This window comes from Camelus ferus, chromosome 14 (genome assembly GCF_009834535.1).
Source record: "Camelus ferus isolate YT-003-E chromosome 14, BCGSAC_Cfer_1.0, whole genome shotgun sequence".
NCBI lineage: Eukaryota > Metazoa > Chordata > Mammalia > Artiodactyla > Camelidae > Camelus > Camelus ferus.
This window is the reverse complement of record NC_045709.1, coordinates 54,480,098-54,503,253: the sequence shown is the minus strand read 5'-3', so window position 1 is coordinate 54,503,253 and position 23,156 is coordinate 54,480,098. Positions and strand designations below refer to the sequence as shown.

The following is a 23,156-nucleotide window of genomic DNA, read 5'->3' as shown; positions in this document are numbered from 1 at the left end:
GGTACCTCCATTAAAAAAATTGAAATTTCTCTTAAAAAGAAAAAAGAGGTTTTCACTCTATGCATATCTACATAGTCACATGAGATACTAACAGATTCAGATTTGTGATATACGTGTCTATGACTTGTACTATTAATTAACTTGTATAATGTCAATCTAGGATTTAAAAAAGAAAGTCATTTTTGAGGACAATCCTAAAATTAAAATGTTAAACAGTGAGAAATGTGCAAAAGGGAATATATTCCAAAAATTATTTCCACAAATGGGAGAAAAGTGATGGCAGTTATTTTAAAAAGATGTTTTGTAGGAAAATGATCCACAAGGTTGGAAGCTAAAAATAAAACATTAACAAGAGAAAATCTCAAGATGGCCAGTTTGCTCACTACTTTATTACTTTTAGTGCTCTGTCCTTGAGAGTACCAAAGTAAGAACCTTCTGTACAAGTCTGTTAACCACTGGAAATCTTGAACACTGCCCACCAAGCAGAATATGTGGCAAAATAAATGTTTTATGGCCTGAAGCAAATCCCCTATGTTTCCTGCTTCATCTTAAATTATTCCTGCTTCTAAAATGGCAGGAGTCACCAATGAGAGAAAGTTTTCATATTTTTTATGATAACAGATAAAGGAAAGAGACTTTAGGGAAAGTTAGAATATATATGAAGAAAAAAATGTGTACAATGGTAGCAGAGAGAGAGAAAGAAAAAGGGAAGTTTTTACATTTCATATGGTTTATTTCACATATCTGACACTCCGTAAATATTTACCAAATGATTATGTCATTTTGGTACATTTAGTCCAGGACTGAAATACACTACCATAAATTAGGTATTCAGTGGTTAGTTCCAACTATTAATGCTTACGTTTCCTATAACTGGAAAAAATTGATACTATAGGGTTATCTGTATCATATATTTAATTTTTGGTAAGCAAAAAATTAGATAAATTCCATAGTAACAAAAACGTGCATATGAAACTATATGCAAAATATGAAACCTGCTAAAAACTGGTTGAAAATAGAAGCAAATTAAGCAATTTAAGAAAAACCAAGAAACAAATTACGCATGAGAGAGTTAACACTAAATCTGCATTGATGCACAAATTTTCGGGGGATAAACAGAGAAGTACAGCATAAAGAAACAGAAAGCTTAATTATATAATTTGTCAATTAGTACCACCTATTCCACTAAATTTAGATTGAGGGTGAAGATCAGCAATGTTTTTAAAATCCAGAAAGCACTAGAGAACTTGGAATATATTTGGAAAAGTTAGAAGACATTGAGTTGTTTTTGAGGCTCTAAGCTGTATCATATTTTCCCTCAGTACATATCTCGAACAAACTCCTAATTTTAGTCAAAATTCCTACTTATTAAAATCATTTCTTTTTAACACTCAGGATGACAGAAACAATATTACATGTCTACTACTTCTTGATACACTAACTCATTTTTTTATATTTATATTTTGAATGCACTTTAATTAAACTCTTCCTAGATTCAAAAATCTATTAAAGTGTTTTCATTTTAAAAAAATAAGGAGCAATTTTACTCAGCATTAGTACTTCTGAATTCTTATGCCTGCAAAGCCACTGTTCCTTCAACTAACAGTGACTTAAATATTATGTCTAATAGAGTGAAGGCAATAATAGCTTTTTAATATTAAGAAGATTTAAAAATGCTTAAAAGTTACTGATGGTTAACACTTTACGCCACAGTGATTCTCAGCATACAAATTCATTTTGGTATCTATTCTTAACATCAATGTTTTCTTAAGAATTATTGTGTTTTGAATGATTTAAAGTGGTAGGCAGCAAATTATATTTAAGAAGTCCAAGCCGAAAATGACACAAACATATAATTAATTTCTCTGCAAATGTCTCCAAATGAAGTCACTTGTTTTACTACAGATGTGTGTAGTAAGGAAGTTACAGGGCTAGTATGAGGCACATGATAAATGTACTCACGAAAGAAAACAATTTTTAATTTAGTAGACCCTATCAATCTAGAAAGCCTATGAATATTTACCATTAATTCAGTATGCTGAAAAACAGATAAAAAGGAGAGTGCCTACAAGAAAAAAGCATCATATAATAAAGCACATTCTATGAGTATCAAAATCGATTATATTGTCCACGATCCCATAACTATCATTTGAAAGTATACGATGAGTTCACTGGTAGTTTCACATTCCTAGGGAGAATATTAAAATAAAAACTTATTTTCCTTTGTAAAATATACATTAAAAAACTTTAAAACTGTTAGGATATTGGCAAGGTCTTTTTTCTGACAGCAAAACTATCTTAAAAACTTGAAGATGTGTTAGGAAGTATTATCAGCGATAGAGAAAGTGTGTATATTCATAGCCAGAACACACTACTGTTTCATATAAATGCATGTTCTACAGTTTATGTAGTTCCACCTTTTGCCTTCCATCATCACGGTTTTAACTTACCTTCACCATCTCTTAGACTCTTCCTAGACATTCAGCTCAGATCAATATACATCTATAGGTTGTCTAAAGCCAATGTAACACACACACGACTCCAAGGAGTTTACAGTCTAGTACTGGAAACAAGTCAATGGAAACATAATTTCCAAACAACAGGGCAAATGTTAGAATGAAGATTTTGGAGGGCAGGCCTACAGGAAAACCAGAGGTGGGAGCCCTGTATCTACCTAGCATGGTATCTCAGGGAAGGCTCCACGATGGTAAAATTGTAGTAATAGTAACAGATGGGAGGGAGACAGACAGATGATGGACAAGTGGGCAGACAGAACTCACGATTAGTGAAAAAAGAAATAGTAACAAAAATCAGAGGTCAACTCAACTTGAGACATCGGTTGTAGAAAGAGCTCCACCAAAAATTCCCGTGAGACTCATTATTTCAATCACATTATCGGTCACATTCTCTTCACTACCATCTCTGGGCTTTTGTGTGTCACTCCCAACCAGTCTTCACCAAGGTTCTTCAGGAAAATTAAGCCCTAATATCCTGACATCCACTGCACATCACAAAATTTCTCTCTGATGCATTTCAAGTGAAACTAGCCATGTATACAGCATCCATGAGAAAGCTGAGAAACAAGCCACTGAAATCATGCTTTATAGGGCTTCATTCTTTCACAGAACCTTAGTAGAGAATGGCTGCTTAACTCAAACAATGAATTCTTATCTTGAAATATTCTTAATTAAAACTCAAGTTTGGCCCACTGATGCAATTGTGTATGCTCCACCTGGTTTAGTAATAATACTTGATAACAAATTTCAAAATAAATAAGTATAAAGTTGCTTTAATGCTGCTATCTCTCAAATATGCCTGGATTTTGGCAAGTTAGCATCCTAGAAAAGATTATCATTTTCTCATTAATAGTCCATAATGCAGATAATCTAATTTACAGAAATATTGTATTCTTTCTCCCTAAGGGCTCAGCAGAGCTGCTTCCCTGTTGAATGGAAAAATGTTTATGTAGTAAGTATTTTCACTTTTTTGTAAGACTGCCCCCTCTTCACTTAGTTTTTCTCCAATCATTTCTTTCTGATCAATTATTTAAATGTCTAATTTTATTTATTTTCTTTTTTCATAGCATGTTAATTGGGCCTTTTGTGTAATTATGTTTTCCTATGGAAACAATCCTTTTCATGACACTGATTATTTGATACTGATGTCAAAAAAGATAGTCAAAGTACCTGATCTATATTGACAAAATTTTAAAATATTAAATTAAGTTGAAAAAAGATATGGCAGGGCTCCTATATCCCCAGTTTAAATTTACTATTTGAAAATAAGAATTTGCATCCACCAGCACAGATTTCCAACATGCATGTTAAAATAGCTCCAGTTCTTCATGAAAGTACTTCATGAAATAGGGCATGAAAATACACATTTTTGCCTGTGAAAGTGAGTTAGGCTGATGAAAATGAAATGTAAATAGGAAACTTTCACAGCTTTGCACACTCGGGGCTTTGTCTACACTTTTGAAACAATACTAGTACATCATTTGATAAGATTCACTGTATTTCTTGGTTGATCAAATGACCATGTGTTTTTCAATCCAAAAAATATTCATAATGATCCTTTGTATATTGTTGTTGCTCTATCACACTAACAAAAATGACACCTGACCCTGAAGGCATGGAGAAAGATAAACTGTAGACTTTCAGGAACTGAAAGAGAACAATACAAATAATTCTGTCTCCTCTTTTGTTTTAATGTACCGGAAAATAAATTAACACTTACCTGTGGTTTAAGAGAAAACCATTCGTATTTCTTTTTTGTTGAATAAGCTTAATTTTTACTTAATATTGTAGGTTTTTAAAATAGTTATATGCCTTCTTTTAATGTGATCTTGAAATATACTTTGTTCTGTGATTAAAATCTAGTTCATATGTTGAGCAGGAAGAACAAAGCCACATAATCATATGTTACCTTTTTCAATATGCATCCTTTTCGACTCATGTCCCATGTCATGACCAGCCAAATCTCCCTCTTTGGGCCCAGGGAGTACGTTTGGTGATAAACCCATCAGCATCTGGTTCATGGACAACCCATTCTGATGGACAGCTGTCAAGCCAGAAACAAGAGAAAAAAGACAAAACCACAGCACATAGTGTTTAAATAACTTACTTAAACTCTTTTGGACTCAGAAGTAAATAAAATGTAATGGTCTAACTTTAAAATCATAATCTATCTCTAAGTTGAACATTGGGAGAATTGATAACTGACAATTTTCTGAAAAGCAGAAAAATACCGAAAATGAGACTATTTGATCTTATTTTATGTCATATGCATATTTTTTAATGTCTGAAATACTTTTGAATTGGTCATACCACTACAACCACTACCAATGACGTATTCAAGCTTTATCTAGTGTCTTTCCTGAGCATACAGCTTTTCTTAACTCTGCAAGAACTACAGTCTTCACATTAGAACACTCTTTAACATTGTGTTAAAACATAATTTTGAAAAATACTAGTGACATGTGAGGGCAAAGAGAGTGTTTAAGAAGTTAAGGCATGGAAATAACTATTTCAATATTCTATTCTAATCCACAAAGCACAAAGTTTCACAGATATTGAAGTACTTTTCTAAAAATTGGATTTGAACTCAAATTTCAAAATGAAAGTGCCCAATTAATATCTGCTAAATGGCTGGATGATCAAAAAAAATTCCTTTCTTAAACTCTTAAGAGTCACCTGTCACTTCTGAAATGATAATGTAGATAATCAACACCCTTATGATTTTCACAATCCAGTCAGTAAGTTTCTTAATAAATTGCCCATAAGAATCTAGGTTTTGTGCAAACATTTTGAAGAAAAGTCATTCCATAAAGCCTTTACTATCACTGGAATAATGTAGATTTTTAAAATGTATATAAAATAATATATATGACTGTATTAGGAATTACCACTTGGAAATCATCATAGTAAGAATTGTTTCAGGGAAGAATCTTTAGTGAATGATTCTGAAACTTGTGAAGGGAAAGTTTGATGAAGAATAGAATATCTATATGGTTTTAAGATATCTCTTACTTAACAAGATACTTTATCTACAAAGGTTTGAAAATTTTTTTAAAAGTAACTGTCCAGGAGAGAAATCTGGTAGTCACCACCTGAGTCAAGTGATAATTATCACAAGTATTGGAGAAATATGTCTCCTGAAATAACCCACTGAGAAGGACAGTGTCATGTCTGTGCCACTCCTGCCAAAAATACATAACCTAAGTCAAATGATGAGAAAATATCAAAAAATTCCAAATCTAGGGACATTCTACAAGGTAAATGGCCTGTAGTCTCCAAAAATATCAAGGTATTGCAAGATAAAAAAGATTGAAGAACTGTTTCAGATTAAAAAACATTAAGGGTGTATGATGAGTAATTCCGACCTCTGATCCTGGATTGGACTTTGAAATGGGAAAGAAGTGCCTCTTGTTCTTAAAAATATAAGTGAAGAAAAAAAATATAAAAGGAAAAAATATTAGTGGGAAATTTGGTGAAATTTGAATAAGGTATGTTGCTTAGAGAATAGTACTATAATGATCTTAATTTCCTGATTTTAATCATTGTAAAAGATTAAAAAGAAATAAATTCCTTGTTTGTAGAAAATAAACAATGGAGTATTTGAAGTAAAGAAGCACAATGCCTATAGTAAGGATGCTAAGGTGGCCTTGTGTCCTTATCGGGGTATGTCTTCCAGAGGGATCGACTGAGTGAGTGAAACTGGATGATGAGTACTCAAGAATTTTTTATTATTTTTGAAATTTTTATGTAAGTCTAAAATGATTTTAACATAACATGTTAAAAATAAATGTGAATATATGATCACATGTATGTATATACGTGGATATATATGGGTGTGCATATGTGTAGTATATGTGTGTGCATGGGTGTCTATATGTTTATTTCCACACGTGCAAAAATTATTACTGTGTTTCTATCAAGAATAAAAAAATATATGATTAAAAATAAATATATAGCAAAACTCAAAACTTTCCCTATTTGTCCATATTTCCATTGAAGAAGTATGAAAAATAAATAATTCTCTTTTTCTAGGACACTACCTTTCCAATGGCAACATCTTACAAAGGCAATAGAAATGAAACTAAATATTCATCAAATTTCCCGTTCTAGTGTCAGCATGGCACAAATGCATTAAGAAAATATTTTATTTGAAAAATTATTTGAAGTAGTGGGAACTGGAGTTTACCAGCCTCAGAAATATAATAGGTTTGGGAATGATTATCCAGTGATATATCCATTTTTATTAACAAACAGTTACAACCATCTCTTATAAACTTACGGAAATATGTTTTAGACAGGCCAAATGAGTATTCATATTTAGAATTATCTTGAGCTACATAATTGTCAATGATTATTTTAAAAAATACATTTATTTCATACAATTCAACCTAATATTTAAGTTATCTACCTCTACAGTATAGGTATTGAGAATTTCTGCTCTATGCAAACTTTTATTTATAACTTAGAAAGCTATTTTCTAGGAAAAGTTTTCTCTATTATGAAAATAATCTCAAAAACCAAATAACTTCAATAAATTTTGTGTACTTAGATAAAGTTTATACTGTAAGCATGATTTTATAAAATAATAACTAAATCCTGTAAACATTATGGTAAGTATTGGTTTTATCAACCAAGGTAGTCACTGTTAATATGCTTCATTTTATTGGTAAAACAATATTAGATTCTTGTACAGACACTCAATGACCAGTTAACAGAATGGCATTTTAACTTGACTCCTAATTTTCTTGGCAGTGAAGACCACAATTAAATATCTGAAAATGTGATCATGAAATAAAATATAACCCTACTTCTTCCATTTTAATAATAATAACAGACAACAATAACAGTCAGAGCATTATTGACTGTGACTAATTTAAATCCTAAAATTTAACCAATTTCAAAACTCTACAATCTATTGATCATCTGAATGACTATCAAATGCTTTTTTAAAAAATCAATTGATTTGAATTCTTTTTCTTTTATTCCTCTTTGTAGATATCTTCGTCAAGACAACAATGAATTTTAAAAATTAGTGAATTTTTTAAAGTGGCAGAGATGAGATTAAAGGAATGAAGATGAATACTCTCCATCAACAGTCTATGTGGTTGCTAGATACTTGAGAGTTGGAGGTGCTTCCTTCAGAAACTAATCTAGAAGGTTACTTACTTTCTCTGTTTCATAGCTCAAATCTTTATGTGTGGCATCAAAGAGAGGGAGTTTATATCAGAACCTGTTAATGTAGTACCATACCTCACGATATTGCAAACTGGGAACCATAACTTTGAGAGATGGTTATTGCTACCGAGCTTCAGAACATGATACATCTGAGATCCATTTGGAATGAGGGCATTTTGATTAGAAAAGCCAGCTGCACCTAATAAAGTTTAAAACGGTGACAAGTGGAAGGATGAGACCTACGGATTCGGTCAGAAGAGCTCTCAGTCCGGGCCGGGGAGCTGGACACGCTGCTGCTGCGATGCGACTGATGGGTGGCTGCCAGGCCTTCTGCCCTCCTCGAGAGACGGGGCAGGGGAGGGGCTGTCGGGAACCCGCTCCTACGGCACCAAGGGAGGAAGAGGGGAGGAAAAGACATAAATACACTGCACCTTTGCTTCAGGAGTGTTGGTTTTTTCCTTAATACTCTAGACATGGGAAGATGAACACATTTTTTCATCAACATTGAACTGTTTTAAAAGACACCCTTTATCTTGAGCCAAGCCCAAATAGGGAAAGACTAGAAAGGCAAGGTTCTAGAGCTGAGCATCACTGTATAAAGGGCAAATATCAATCCCCTCTTTGGATTAAAAAGAGGCCAAAAAAGACAACCAGTTTAGAATTCATTAGACAATAAAGAAGTAACCGAACAAAGCAGGTTTTAATTCTAGATAATTATCAATTAAAAAAAATCTTGAAATATATTCCATTGCTTCAGCAAGTGTCTAGGATCATTTAACACACAAATTATCATCATGACAGACCATGAAAATAACACCAGAGGGGTTTTTAACAGCTCTTTCATTATGGCGCTGCTCTGGGTATAGTTGGACGGTCACATTTTAAGGCATCATGGAAGTCTATTATGATTTAACATTGGAATAATTTTCTTTGATTCTCGTAATTCTCAGATTCCTAGCACCAGCGCAACCACACAAATATATGAGGGGAAATTCATGCAAAATGTATTAGTTGTACCCCAGGGAAACCTGGTGTCATGTTTCCTGATACTGTTCTATGTTAACACTCAGGTCCCACCTTGTACCTTCCCTGTTAAGCCCTGCACCTTCCCCATGAGACTAATGTGCAAACATACTGTATAACTGTCTCCAATGAGCTATTACAAATGGAGTTACAGTTTAAGAAATAAGATACTCATTTGTTAACATTTTCCTCTTGGCACAACAAGATATTTATACCTTCAGATATCAACACACACAGGCCTTGGAGAACTGTCTTTTCAATAATTCAGAAATACTGGGAAGTGTAAGTAAACTGATACATGATACATCACAAATAACAGGTAAATGATTCCTTATCGGAGTGCAAAGATGCAGATATTTAAAAAGCAGATATTTGAAAAGAAAGAAAGTTCTAAGATGGAATTGGCCTCTAGGAGGCTGTTTTCAAAATATCAAAGGCTAATGTAATAGGAAAACAAAGCCAAGCTCAAGGCTTGATACTAACAGAGAAAGGGGGTAGCGTATGTTTTCAGTCTCAAAAGATCCTTTAGCCTAGTGATGGTTTGCAGGTCTACTTTGAATTAGAATCACCTGGGAGATTCTTTAAGTGCTTATGCCTGGGCTTCACTCTCAAGAGATTCTGGCTTTACTGAGTATTATGAGTTGAATTGTGTCTCCTCAAATGAAGTCCTGACCCCCAATTTCTAGGAATGTGAGCATTTGGAAACAGGGTCTCTGCAGATAAAATTAGTGAACATGAGGTCATACTAAAGTAGGGTGGGTTCTCCATCCAACATCACTGACGTCCTTACAAGAAAACATGGTGAAGATAACGAAGGAAAAATGTCATGTGAAGATGAGGCAGCTCTGCAGCTGCCAGCAAAGGGCTGCCAGCCACCATCAGGAACTCTGGAGATGCCAGGAAGGATTCCACCCAGAATCTCAGCAGGAGCATGGCACTGCTGACATCTTGATTTCAGACTTCTAGACTCGAGAATTGTGGGGGTACAGATTCCTTTTGTTTTAAGCCACCTGGCTTATGGAGCCTTATATACTGAGTCTGAAGTAAGGCCCAGACATTGGTGTTTTTGAAGGCTCTCTGAGTTATTTTAATGTGCCTCCAAGACCGAGGACCACGTGTCTCATACCCTTTTAATTTTTCAGTCCTGCACATTGGCAATAAACATCTTCAACAGATATACTGAGGATTCATTCTTGAGGATCATGGCAAATAAAATGAATAGAAGCCCTCTTCCAAAACCCATACATAAAATAGTTTCCCAATATATATTCCATGGAATAAAAAACAGTCCCATAAGAAATTTCACAATAGTTTGCGAGATCAAACAATATTGTACCAAAAGGAAAGGGAAAAAAAAAGGCAACTAAATTCTACTCCCAAAGTTGCAGTGCATAATTTCAAATCTATGTCTTAAATAACATGAAAAAATGAACACATTATCAGTTATTTTTGAAAACTAAATAAATTAAATGAGCTATGATTCTAAATGGTTCTGTAGTTCACATGGCAAGCAATGACCTAAATTTCTAAGAAACAAACATATATATCATGATTTAAAAGAGTAGGGAACCATATCTGGATGCCAAAAGTTACTTCCTGTCTTCTAATTATAATTTAAAAGTACTTTGAATTATAAGTCTTCTTTCTTAACATTCACCCCCACCTGAAAGCTTGAAGCAGCTTTACTACACATTTATTATGTGTTCAGTTTGACGAGTTTGGTAAGATCTAGACCATTTTCATTACCCCAGAAAGATTTCTCGTATCCCTTTCCAGTCAATTCCTCCCATCCTCATAAGCAACCACTTTATGAATTCCATCACCAGGAAGTAGTTTGGCTGGTTCTAGAATTTCATAAAAATGGACTCATGTAGTACATACTTCCTGGTGTCTGGCTTCTTTTACACAACAAAAATTTTTTGCTATTCACTCAAGTTGTTACATGTATCAATAGTTTATTCTTTTTTTATTTTTGAATATATTCAACTGCAAAAATATACTACAATTGTTAATCAAAATGGCAAGAAGATTCAAATCAAGTCTCTGCAATCACTAATCAAAGGATAATCTTGGCTTCTGTGTAGCAGTCAAAGGCTGACGCTTGTATCATTTTTGGAGTATCTGTGTATTTATTATAGAGAATGAATTTATAAAACAGTATAGTAGAACTCCTTTGTAGTCTGTATAGATGTATGAATAAGTTATCCTATAGTTAACTGCATACATGACCAGATATACATCATATAGAGTCTAATCCTGATTTCTCAAATTCTGATAAAGAGGCACACAAGTTTGTCTAAGCTTTAAAGATAGTTCCTAACACAAATAACTCAACACTTGGATAACATGGAAGCACATAGTATATGTTTTGGGAAAAAAATTGCTATATTTTTATATAAATAAAACTATTCTAAATTAGCCATTCTATTTTCTTCAAATTTCACTCACACCGATGTTGATTCATCAATATGTTTTAATATTCCTCTTAATAATTATGTAAGTGATCATATTTGCAGTGGCCTATGTTTAGCCAAACAGAGGTAAAGTGCAATCTTGAAATAAATCAATCCCTCTAAAATCATTTTGCAAGTCTGGGTTTCCTATCATGATAGATTTCTCAGTGGCATTAATGGAAAGCATGAGAAAGTGATTTTTTCCTGAGATATTTAACTCATAAAACACTTAAATATCTAATGCATAAAATTCTAGTAACAATGGTTATGCCTTTAAAAGCAATTATTTGTTTATTTTATTTTCCACATAAATATAACACTTGTTTCATTAGTCAATGTTTTTAATTGTCAACGTTTTCCTTGATGATTCTTTTCATTCAGGTATTATTCATTTATTCATTTATACATTCAAAATTTTACTCTAAAGGTAACACAATAAACTAAGTCAAAAATATATTAGATTTAAATCTTAATGTAAAATATCTTAAATCACAATTTAAGGTTTAGAAAATATAGTAGAAATTATAGTATTTATTTTAGCTCTAGCTTATTTTTACTTTAATTATATTGTTTTGTCTAAGAACAAAGGATACAAGGACAATATTTAATGCATTTACTTAATTTTTTTAATTTATGCAAATTTTTATGCTTTAAAAGCTTAAGTATTCAATTGAAACTTTCTATAAATTGAGACAACACATTCAGTCATTTCACTTAATGTATAATTTCAATCTTTGGAACATAATGTATTGTTCTTTGAAGAACTTCATTAAAGTAAAATCCATTGAGCAAGTAAGATTTGAATACATTGTTGCACAATAAATTAATTTATTTCAACAGCTTAATTCTTTTATCGTATTTATATGCTTGCCTTTCCAGAGTACATTATAAGATGGAGAATAATGGAGACAGTAAAGAATTGCTTAGGAGAGAATCTCATAATTATTACTGAAACAAAATAGATAATGAGTTTTATTCAGACATAATAAGAAAGAAGTAGTTCAATGTCTACAGGGAAACTATGTAAACTGGATTTATCATTTCATTTTTAAAGGTTAAATCCCTTTAACCTCCAAGATGGCCCTGAAGTAGGACAAAGAGGAAGAATATTTAATCTAATATTTCAACACACTGCTTTATAGTCCTGCATCATAACTCCAGCAATCAATAAAACACAATCTTTTGCAGTGTTCCATCTTTATAAAACTAGCCACAATAATAAATGAAAATTTAAGAGGAATACACTCTCACGGGAAAAAAAAAAGAAAGGTCTTACTAATAAACTAATGGTAACAGAATAACAATAAAGGGAAAGCTACATTTATTGCCTCTGGATAAACTAAAAAGTATTGGTCTCCACCATAATTCAGAATCAAAGGTGGAATTTAAAATGATGAATTCTCAAATTTTAAAATAAAAAGTATAAAATGGTCAGCACTACGCACATGATTAAACATTAAAAAAATGCATTGTCTCAGCTGCTTCGTCTCCACCACAAAATGCATTATATTTTATCAATTTAAAATATTTTCTTGGAGTCTCAATAATCACAGCTAATTTCTCTAAAGGGTTATTTCATTTAGCTTTATCTTTGATCTCTTTTTAATTATATTCATTTTCATCTGTTTATCAGTTAGTGATTCCCTTACTGAAAATGCTGTAGAAGGGGGGAGAAGATATTCTAATGTTAAATGTTACCCTGACATAACTTTTAACTTGCAACATTGAAGTTGACTAGCACTTTATAAAACCTCAACTCCTGAGCTCTATGACAACACAGAGTTAAATTCATTTGTTCAAAGAATGTTTGCCAAACATCTAAGGTGTGCCAATGTTCTAGGCCCTAGTTACATATAAGTAAAAAAAAAACTGACACAAACCCTTCCCCCGAGGGAGCATATATCACAAAGTAGTAAATATTGTTAGTGAAGGTCCGGAATCAGATACACAGATGGTGACATCCAGATTTTCTTATTCTGGAAAAGTGAACAGAAAGGATACATCATAGGATTGGAAATTCTGGATTCAGGAAAATGTTAAAAAAGTACTCTTGGAAAACAAAACAAATAATCCTAATATATTTGCATCTGGTAGGAGATCAGGCAGTCACCATCAATGCCCCTTAACTCAAAGGTCTAATTTGAGGCTTCAAGGGATATTTACAGAGCTTTTTATTTGTTTTGATAATGATACTCAAGAAATACTCAATTTTGCTAAATGGGAAAACTGGTAGAACCTGAGTGTGATCATAAATAACTTAATTTTATTCCCCTACTGTCTCTTCAAACTTTGCTCAGTGTTGGTAAGGAACTATATTTTCCCCACATCTATATGAAAATTCAAGCAGCCTAGTAACTTTCCAGGTTACTATTTGGTAATACAAAATCCTATTGTTACTTTTAAGCAGCAAAATACAGTCTTGACTCAGAAGGATACCTCAGCCTTATGTAATAATAAGTATTATCATCTTAATTAAAAGAGAAATTCCTCCTTTCCTACAGTCGAGGAAGAGAAGAGACTAAAGGGAAGACAGCAAATAGAAAAAGGGAAGTTCTGACTTGCCAGTGTTGACATTGGCATCACTCTGTTGATGGCAAATGTATAAAGGCAATTTTTTTTTTAATCTAGTTAAGACACTGTGTATGTTTCTTAGAGGCCACTAACTCTATGAACAGCTCAAAGTCCCTTGATGGGTTTAATTTGTCTCTATGTTCCTCTGTCCTCTGAATTTCTGGCATAATTATATCTGGATGCTTGACTCAAGTTGATCTGGGGGCAACAGTACTTCATAGATGGTGCTGTGTGCTTCCTTTGGAAGGGCATTATGTCCGCTTGATTGAATTTTGTGATGCTGGCCACCACTGATAATCTTGTCCTAGATTCACCACTTCATTAGGACTTGCAGTTTGGTGAATTCTAAATATATCATTCTGTACTCATTTATTTGCTAGAAGATTTCTATGAACAGAAAGTTTCTCTCATGCATTATTTGGTTATCCTGAGGGATAGTCTGCAGGGGAAAGGCAGGAAAATGCTTGATGCCACCCCTTCATCCTTTGTTTAAACCTTTATTTGTCCTTTATAAGAATCAATTCCCTAGAATTCTCCAAAGGTGAACAAGGAGTTTATATTTTAGTATTATTATAAACTCATGGATCACTTTATAAACTCATAAATGTATGTCATGGATTTTAATACATTGATTATGGTATCCTTAACAGTGGTTGTGTTTTAATACTTCTTTTCCTTGCTGGCATCCTCTCTTCCTATTTAATGTCAACACCCAAATAAACATGAAGAGAACATACTTAACTGTTTTTCTAAAACCAAGTCAACTTTATATGAAATAGTTTTTTCTTGTTAAAAAATTCCATTTAAAAGTGATGCATGCATTTAGAATTATTTATGGTTCCCTCCAAATAAAGTATTCTGTACCCAAAAGCAAACATGAGGTACATGACATTGTTCTAAGATTTTAATCTAGTTTGCAAATTGGGTTACTCTGGTTCTAAACATTTTGAACTTCATACAAGTAAAGTCCTATTTAATAATACAGTATTTTAAGGGCCTGCTTTGAAGGACAGTATTAGAGAAAGGAACATTTATATATTATATTTAATTTTTTTTCAATGTTTAATTCTTTAAATGATAAACTGTCTCTAAGTTCTCTTGCTCTCTTTCACACCAGATTGGTAGAGAAAATTAGCAAATTGAAGTCATATTTCCTGTTCTCAGAAAAACCCTGTAAGGTGGCTTGTGAAGAAAGATGCTTATTCAACTATGTAGAATAATTTGGATGTTGCCAAATTTCTCAAAAACAATTTAACATTATCCATAAAGAAAAGTGAAATCTGAAAAAAAAACGCATTTAAAAATCTGCTTTGTATACTATGGAACTACCGGCCTTCCCCAAAAGTGAAACACAACACTTTTGCTAGATGTAAAAAAGGTTGAACAAGAATAAGAGGGCTGAGACAGAAAGAAAAGCCTTACAATATATTTGTAACTATATTTCATAAGCTGGATGCAGTTGGCTATAAAATTCTAGAACTTATTTTTAAGCAGATGATTGTGAATACCTGGGGAGAAAATTAAACTAATGATAAGATGAAGATGATGTCAGTGTTGAAAGATTTCCAGTGATTTTATAAATACAATTTTACCCATTGTAACAACCTGATGAGGTAATGTTATTATCCCCATTGTACAGAAAAGAAAATGAAGACAGAGCTATTAAGTTGCTTGAACAAGGTCGCAAGACTAGGAAGTGGCAGAACTAGAATAGAAACCCAAGAAGTTTTCCTCCAGAATCCATGTTTTAAACCCCTAAAATATGCTGCCTTTCTGCTTTTCAATTTTCTTTTTATTTCAGCAAGAACCATTTTTTTTCAAAATCCTTATGATATCATTGTGAATTTGTTAAATAAAAAGTGAGAAAAATATTGATTCATTCGGGGGGGTTGGGGTTACTTGATGAATGATTCCCAAAGAGAATCAATTAGTAGAACATTTCAGCCTATTAGGAATTCTCTCATGACTAGAGGAATTGATCTCTTGATTTATACTGTTTATTTTCCTCAGTGATTTAAGGTAATACAAGTAATACATCCTTTTACAATTTGGAAATGATACAAAGATGGTATAAATAGCTAATATGAGAATTCAGTGTTAACACTCAAGAGTATCTAAAGAGCCTGGAAGATAAAAAAAACAATATGGATAAATGCAAATTCCTAATACGAGCAAAAGATAGACTTGGCTTAGTAAAATTTCATGTCAAAAATGCATGGAATCTACTGAGTCACACATTCAACTAGCAAAAAAAGTTGTGAGCTATGACTACATTTATAAACTATTGTCCAGGGCGGAGGCTATAGCTCAGTGGTAGAATGTGGGCTTAGCATGCATGAGGTCCTAGGTTCAATCCCCAGTACCTCCATTTAAAAAATAACAAAGAAATAAAGAAATAAACCTAATTACCTCCCCCTGATAAGTAAATAAATAAAAATGTATACTTAAAAAACTATTATCCAAACTGAGGTTTTCTTTCGTTCCAGTCTCTTCACCGGCAGGTTCACTTCTAGAATATTTTATAGGAGAAGAGTGGTGAGGAGAAGGCTTATTTTAAAAAAAGGTCAGACAAGAAGCTTGATAAAGGATTGTCAGGAAAAATTAGAATATTTGATCTGGAGAAAAGAAACACGACAGGTACCACAATAGAGGACCTAAATATTTACCGACGTTAGGACCCAGAAGAATTAGTAGACTTCTTTTCTTCCCTAGAAAATACAATAAAGTTAAAGTAGAAGGTATTGAGATAAAAATTTTAATTTGATTAATGAATACCTCCAACATGCTTAATTTTCCTGAATATAGAATAGGCCTCCTACAAAATAGAGATATAAAAATGAGTGGAGAGGATGCAAAAGTGATTTCTCCACCACAGGGGAATCTGAATTACAAAACATCCAACATCCCATCTTCATGCTCTATGAATAATAAATAGTCAAAGTATATGGGTTTCACTGGTCCAAAACAGACACATAGAGAACTTGTTATATTTTAATATATTCTTACAGACATTTAGCTGTTAGGGACTTCTGGTAGAATTATTATTATCTAAACAATAATGCATCCTTTTCCTCCCTCCTGAAAATTATCTAAAATATTTACAGTAGTCCAAGACAATCAACCAGAGACAATATAAATTCAATACTCCATCATGGAGGTTTGCATTTAAAGCAAATAACAGTATCACAGTGATACGGTCCTCCCCCATATAATTTTTTTTTCCTCAATGCTTTTATTTTTCTCAGTGCAAAATCCTATGGCTCCAGAGTGTTTTGAGAGTTTAGTATGTGCTGCTTCAATTAACCACAGTCTAAGATTCACATGAGTTTGAGTTAATCAGAACTCACGGATCAGCAAATTTTCTCTGTAAAGAGCCAACTAGCAAATATTTTATTCAACTCTGCCTTTGTCTATGAAAGTAGCCATAAACATTATGTAAATTAAAGACCATGGCTAAGTTTCAAAAAAGAATTTATTTACAGACACTAAAATTTGAATTCCATATGACTTTCATATGTCATGAAAAATTCTTCTCCTTTCGATTTTTTTCCAACCACTCAAAAAATGTAAAATCATGCATAATCCACAGTCCACACAAAAACTGGCAGCGGGGTGGCTGCTACCCAAGTTCAGCTGCTTGCAGCCCCTGCTCTACGGCTTGTTCTGGTAGCTACATTTTCATCAACAGGTTTATAAGAAAACCACTGGAGTTCCTTTACTTCGTAGAAACAGACAACAAAAAATATTTCTTAAAATATGTGACTCTGAGAGTTATGTTTTTGTTTCTCTTCTGTCCTACAAATTCTTACCGCCATTCTCCTATAAGCTGAGGTTTGATTTTAAGTCTTGTCATTACTCTCAAAAAATGTAAATTGTACATTCCCACACATGGAAGATTCCCTGAAAAGCTGTTTTTTCTTGTTTTGTCATTCTTCCAATGGGGGTAAATCTTTGCTATTTAACATTTCACTTTTAATTGGCCTTCATATTTAGAATCTTTTCAGGCAGACAAACTTGCAGGCACGATTCTATTTACCCACATGGGCTCCTTACTATTTAATGTAACATAAGAGCCAACCACTTCCTTTGGGAAAACAAAAACTTCCCTCAACTTAAGTTTGATTAATATGTACCATGTGAGATTACTAAACACTGCTTCAAATGAATGAGGTGATGAGAATGTTGAATTCTCAGTAATAACTATTATCAAAAATGATCATAAATTGAATTCCACATCAATACTTTGATTAACAAATCATCTAGTCTGTTTCTGTTTTGTAAATTAGTTTCTTTGCCTTTTTTTCTCTTGGATTCCACATGTAACTGATATCATACAGTATTTGAGGGTGGGAAGAGATAAATTGGGAGTTTGATTCTCACAGATATTAACTAATATATATAAGATAGATAAACATGTTCATACTGTACAGCACAGGGAACTATATTCAATATTTTGTAGTAACTTATGGTGAAAAAGAATACAAAAATGAATATATGTATGTTCATGTATGACTGAAGCATTATGCTGTACACCAGAAAATGACACAACATTGTAAACTGACTATACTTCAATAAAACTATATTTATATACAAAACAAAAACAAAAACAAATCATCTAGTAACAAGAAGAACCCTCTAAAAGTCACTCAAAATTTTAAAAAGTTCTCTTTTCAGTTCTTCAACTGATGACAATGTAGCATTCACCAGCATTCTCTCAGGGAAGGAGATTTTTAGTAGTTTATCTCCTATGATATTTTTTGTTATGTCCCTCTTTTAAGGATATTCATGATGTCAGGAACAAGTACACATCTTTGTTTATAGGGCCATTATTACATGGAAAATTCTTACTTGCATATTATCCAACTTTTGATATAAAAATAACAGGGTCTTCACAAAATGTATAATTGCACGAATCTATCGTGACAGTATCATACAGAGTATTTTCACTGCCCTAGAAGCCCGCTATTCTCCATCTAGCCACCTGCTGCTCCCACCCACTTGCAACCACTGATCTTTTTAGGATCTCCATAATTTTGTATTTTTCAGAGAGTCCTACTCTTGAAACCATATAGTGGGTAGCCTTTTCAAAGTAGCTTCTTTCACTTAGCAGTATGCATTTAAGTTTCCACCGTGCCTTTTCATGGCTTGATAGCTCCTTTCTTTTTCGCTCTGAATAATATTCCATTGTATGGTGATGAGAATTCAGCTAAGCTACTCCGTGGTCCTGCTCCCTCAGCACCCATTTGTTTTGGCCAAGTGGCCTGCAGGGACCTTAAAGTGATACCGGCTCCTTCATACAGATGTATGAGCAGCTGCCATAGGGTCCCGGTCAAATGTAAGTCCCTGATAGGACTTCCCCAACAGTCCTTGTGATCGGCAGTCTGCTTAGATAAGACCACTGGGAGGCTTAACACCCTACTCTTCTGGTTTGAATCGACCAATCCCGCTCTAGCTTGGGAACACCAAAGTGCCCCGCCCATAAAATCCTAGTAAAGGCATTTGCCTCAGGCCCTGACTTGACATCCCTGTCTGGTCCCTTGAGTCATGCCAAGTACTTCCTCCAGGACCTGTGAATAATGTCTTCTCTATTTCATTTTTTCTTGTGGTCTGTTGTTGAACCACAGATGTTACTTAACAAATGTCATTTTTTTTTTGAAGTATAGTTGACTTATAATATTATATTCATTTCGAGCATACAACATAGTAATAAGATATTTTTATAGATTATTCTCCATACAAAGTTATTATAAAATATTGACTATATTTCCTATGCTATACATTACATTCTGGTAATTTATTTATTTTCTACCTAGTAGTTTGTACCTCTAATCCCCTTCACCTGTTTTGTCCCTCCCCCTTCCTCTCCCCTCTGCTAATCACTAGTTTGTTCTCTGTATCCATGAATCTGTTTCTCTTCTATGTGCTTATTTGTTTTATTTTTTGGATTCTACATTTAAGTGAATATATAGTGTTTGCCTTTCTCTGTCTAACTTATTTCATTAAGTATAATACCCTCCAGGACCATCCGTTTTGAGCAAATGGTAAAAAACAAAGTCATAATACATGGATGTACACAATTTTTATATCCATTCACCTGCTGAAGAGCATCTTGGTTAATTTTAAGCTTTGGTAATTATGAAAATAGCTGTTATAAATTTGTGAATGTGCACATTTTTGTATAGAGATATTTTCAACTCTTTTGGGTAAAAGTCATATGACTGTATGGTTAAGAATGTATTTAGTTTTGTTAGAAATCACCAAATTGTCTTCTAAAATGGGCATACCATTTTGCATTCCACCAGCAATGAATGAGAATTGTAACAAGGCTTTTCATGTTAAACATGCTCCAGAGACTCCCCCAAATTCATGTATATTAAATTCAGAAAAACAAGTTAATAATTATGTCAGATACGGATAATGCAGTGTAAGGTATCTTTTACTTAGTTCAAAAATTAACAATCTATTCTGACAATGCATTAAAAGTCTTTTGATTTAAGTACACATTATGAAATAATATGAATGAAAATATATATATACATACACATATTTAAAGTTATACACATCTCCCCACATACATACAGAGAGAATGAGAGAATTGTGTAAATGCACTTGTATGTGATGCTTGTCTAACAATGTTATCTTCCACTTAATGTGCATTTTTGAATTTAAAAAGTTTCAATTTTATTATTTCATTTACTTTTTATATCCACACTATATTGCCCTTTTTTTAGATGTAGAAATAATCAGAAAGATTGAGTTACATACCCAAGATGACACAGCTAGTTAAGTGGCAGGATCATAATTTAACCCTTCTAGTCTTCTGAAAACGAGTCAGATACCATTTTCCAAACTAAAGCCTTAAAACACCATGCATACAGACCCATGCACACAAACACAACCAGGCATATAAGCACACACACAATTTGAAATACATCATTTAATAACCTATGCTCATCTCTTCCCTAGTACAAACAGAAAATTTAAAGTTAGCCTAGCCTGTCTAAATATCGTACCCCTGGTTCTAATTACTACAAGTGACTTTTCTCATAATCTATTTTCTGTCACTTAGCTCTTTGGAATTAGAATTACTTGTGGAATAAGAAAAAAGGATTGAGTGACAGTGGCTTAAGATGATTTTGGCTTAATCCAAGTCAATCATGTAATTAAACAATTACCTTAATAACAGATGTCTCAACTCTGGATGGGGGACTCTGAACTTGTGCTGCTGCCGCCATATTTGCAATGGTGCTGAGATGGTTCATCTGGCTCATTGCCATGGTGACAGATGCTGGAGGTAGGCTGACAGGAATTAGAGGGTGCGGCATCATCATAAAAGGAAGTTCCAGTCCTATAAAAGATACACATATATCATCATTTCTCTATTCAAATAAAATGATGAAACATGGTATATATCACTAATTAAAATGGTTAAGAACGTAAATCATTGACAATTGAAGCATTTAAAAATGTTGTAATCGACAGTCAAAGGAAAAATACTTGTCCTCTTTGTATGCAACCATACCCACTTACCACTCAGGGAAATTAGGGTTAAAGCTAACCAGTTTGGTGTCATGTTTTATCACTCACCACTCTTCACGTGTTTCACACAAAAGGTCAGTTCTTTGCTATACTTTTCTTGTTTAATATGCTAGAGTTTTCTTTATCATGATTAGTTACCGAAATGTAGTCTATCTCTCTAATGTGTCCTATATTTTACAATCCGATCATTCAATTTTTTCTTTGCAACTATCATTTTTAGTGCTAAAAAATGCCATCATACCATTTGGCAAAAGGTGGTTCTGCCGAAGATGATGGAGAGGGTGACTAACTGGAAGGCTACGTGCTCCAGGCTTGCGGGGATGGGTACCAGAAGCCTGAGATCCCTGGGGTAAGGAACAGTGTTTCCTCATCCCAAGAACCATCACAGCTGCCTGTGGGGAATGAATATAAATTATTTGGATACCATATTATTCCAAATCTTCTAATAACTAATTTGAAATGAGGTTTTAAAAAGCATATCACATTTGGAGATTGGCTAAATGATTTCTTGGGAAATAAACTCAAGTAAGTAATTTTCCCTAAACCATATTTTCTTTTTGTTTTTCTATTTCTTAAATATGTTCTCAATTTGGGGGGGGATAACATTTCTACAACAGGTAGCCTATTTGTGGAGTCTAATCCTGCTTGATTAATCAACTTAATATAAAATGGCTTACATTATATACCTGGAGAATTAATTACTTCTTGGAACTGAAGCAGCCTGATAGTTATACAGAATGGAAAGTTATCCTTATATAAATGGTATCCTAGTCACCATTCAGAGTTAAAGTCACCATTCAGAGCTAACTTAATTCCACAGCAGATTCTGAAAATGGAATCATTCAACACCCAACTTGATTAGATGTATTACAGAGAACCCAAAGATCACTGCAATATGTTAAATGTGTGTGCATTGATAAATACATCTACTGTTTTCAACTACAGAGAAACTTCAGTTTGTGACTGTGGCAATCCCAGTGTCAAAGTCAGAACAGTACCTTTGGGGGGTGTGCATTTCAATATTGGCGGCCATGTCTTTGATTTAAATAGATCTTGAAATACTTTAATAGGATACTCCTTGGAAGGTTTTAATACATTATTTCTATTTAGGCATGTTCTCAGATTAAATTAGCATTAATTTATTGCTTAACTAAATTTCTTGAATATACAAACTATCCACTTGAAAGAAAATTTCTGTAATATCCTTGTCAGTTTATGAGTTTTCATTTCTTAAAAAAAGCAAAAGAAACCCTATTTTTATATAATATGCTTAGAAACAGTGAAGTTGGTAAAACTCCAAATTAAATGCTTTAGCTCTATTAAAAGCCTCATTGTAAAACCTCTACGACATAGTTTTTAATGAAGAATACTTAGTTACTGCCATGATTTTTTTCCATTTACTTCATGAAGACAGTTAAGGTTCAATATAAATTCAAACTCATTAGCTCAATACTGTCTGGATCTTAGAGTAAATTGTTCAGAAGTGGGTAATGAAAACTCAATTCAAATTCTTTAGCAATCAAACAAAGCAATTTTATTAAACAATGAAAAGAATCAATTAAAATGGATATCTTTATTATTTTACAAGAAACCATGACAGCTTTTGGCTAAAAAAAAAAAAAAAAAAAAAAAAAAAGTTTATGGCTTCACAGAGAAATGGCTCATATAACAGAAATTTCTCCAATGTGCTCCAACACTGTGATATAAAAGTTCACTTTTGTATTGACAAATTTATACACCTTAATTGTCTACTTATTACTTTTTTGACACTTTATACCAAGGTCCTAGTCAAACATGCAAAAGTTTTAAACATATAAATGTTTGAACATATGATGTCAGGAAAATATTCAGTGATATAACATTTTAAACATCTTCATTT

The 23,156-nt window shown here is 33.1% G+C and overlaps 1 protein-coding gene across 1 annotated transcript in view; it reads right to left on the bottom strand.

Annotated features, from left to right (window-relative positions):
* DACH1 (dachshund family transcription factor 1) overlaps positions 1 to 23,156 on the bottom strand; it is a 397,183-nt gene that overhangs the window by 102,843 nt on the left and 271,184 nt on the right. The window contains 4 exon segments of the mRNA XM_032496887.1: positions 4,426 to 4,560; positions 7,935 to 7,998; positions 8,000 to 8,071; positions 20,914 to 21,086. Of these exon segments, the coding sequence (XP_032352778.1) occupies positions 4,426 to 4,560; positions 7,935 to 7,998; positions 8,000 to 8,071; positions 20,914 to 21,086 (444 nt within the window).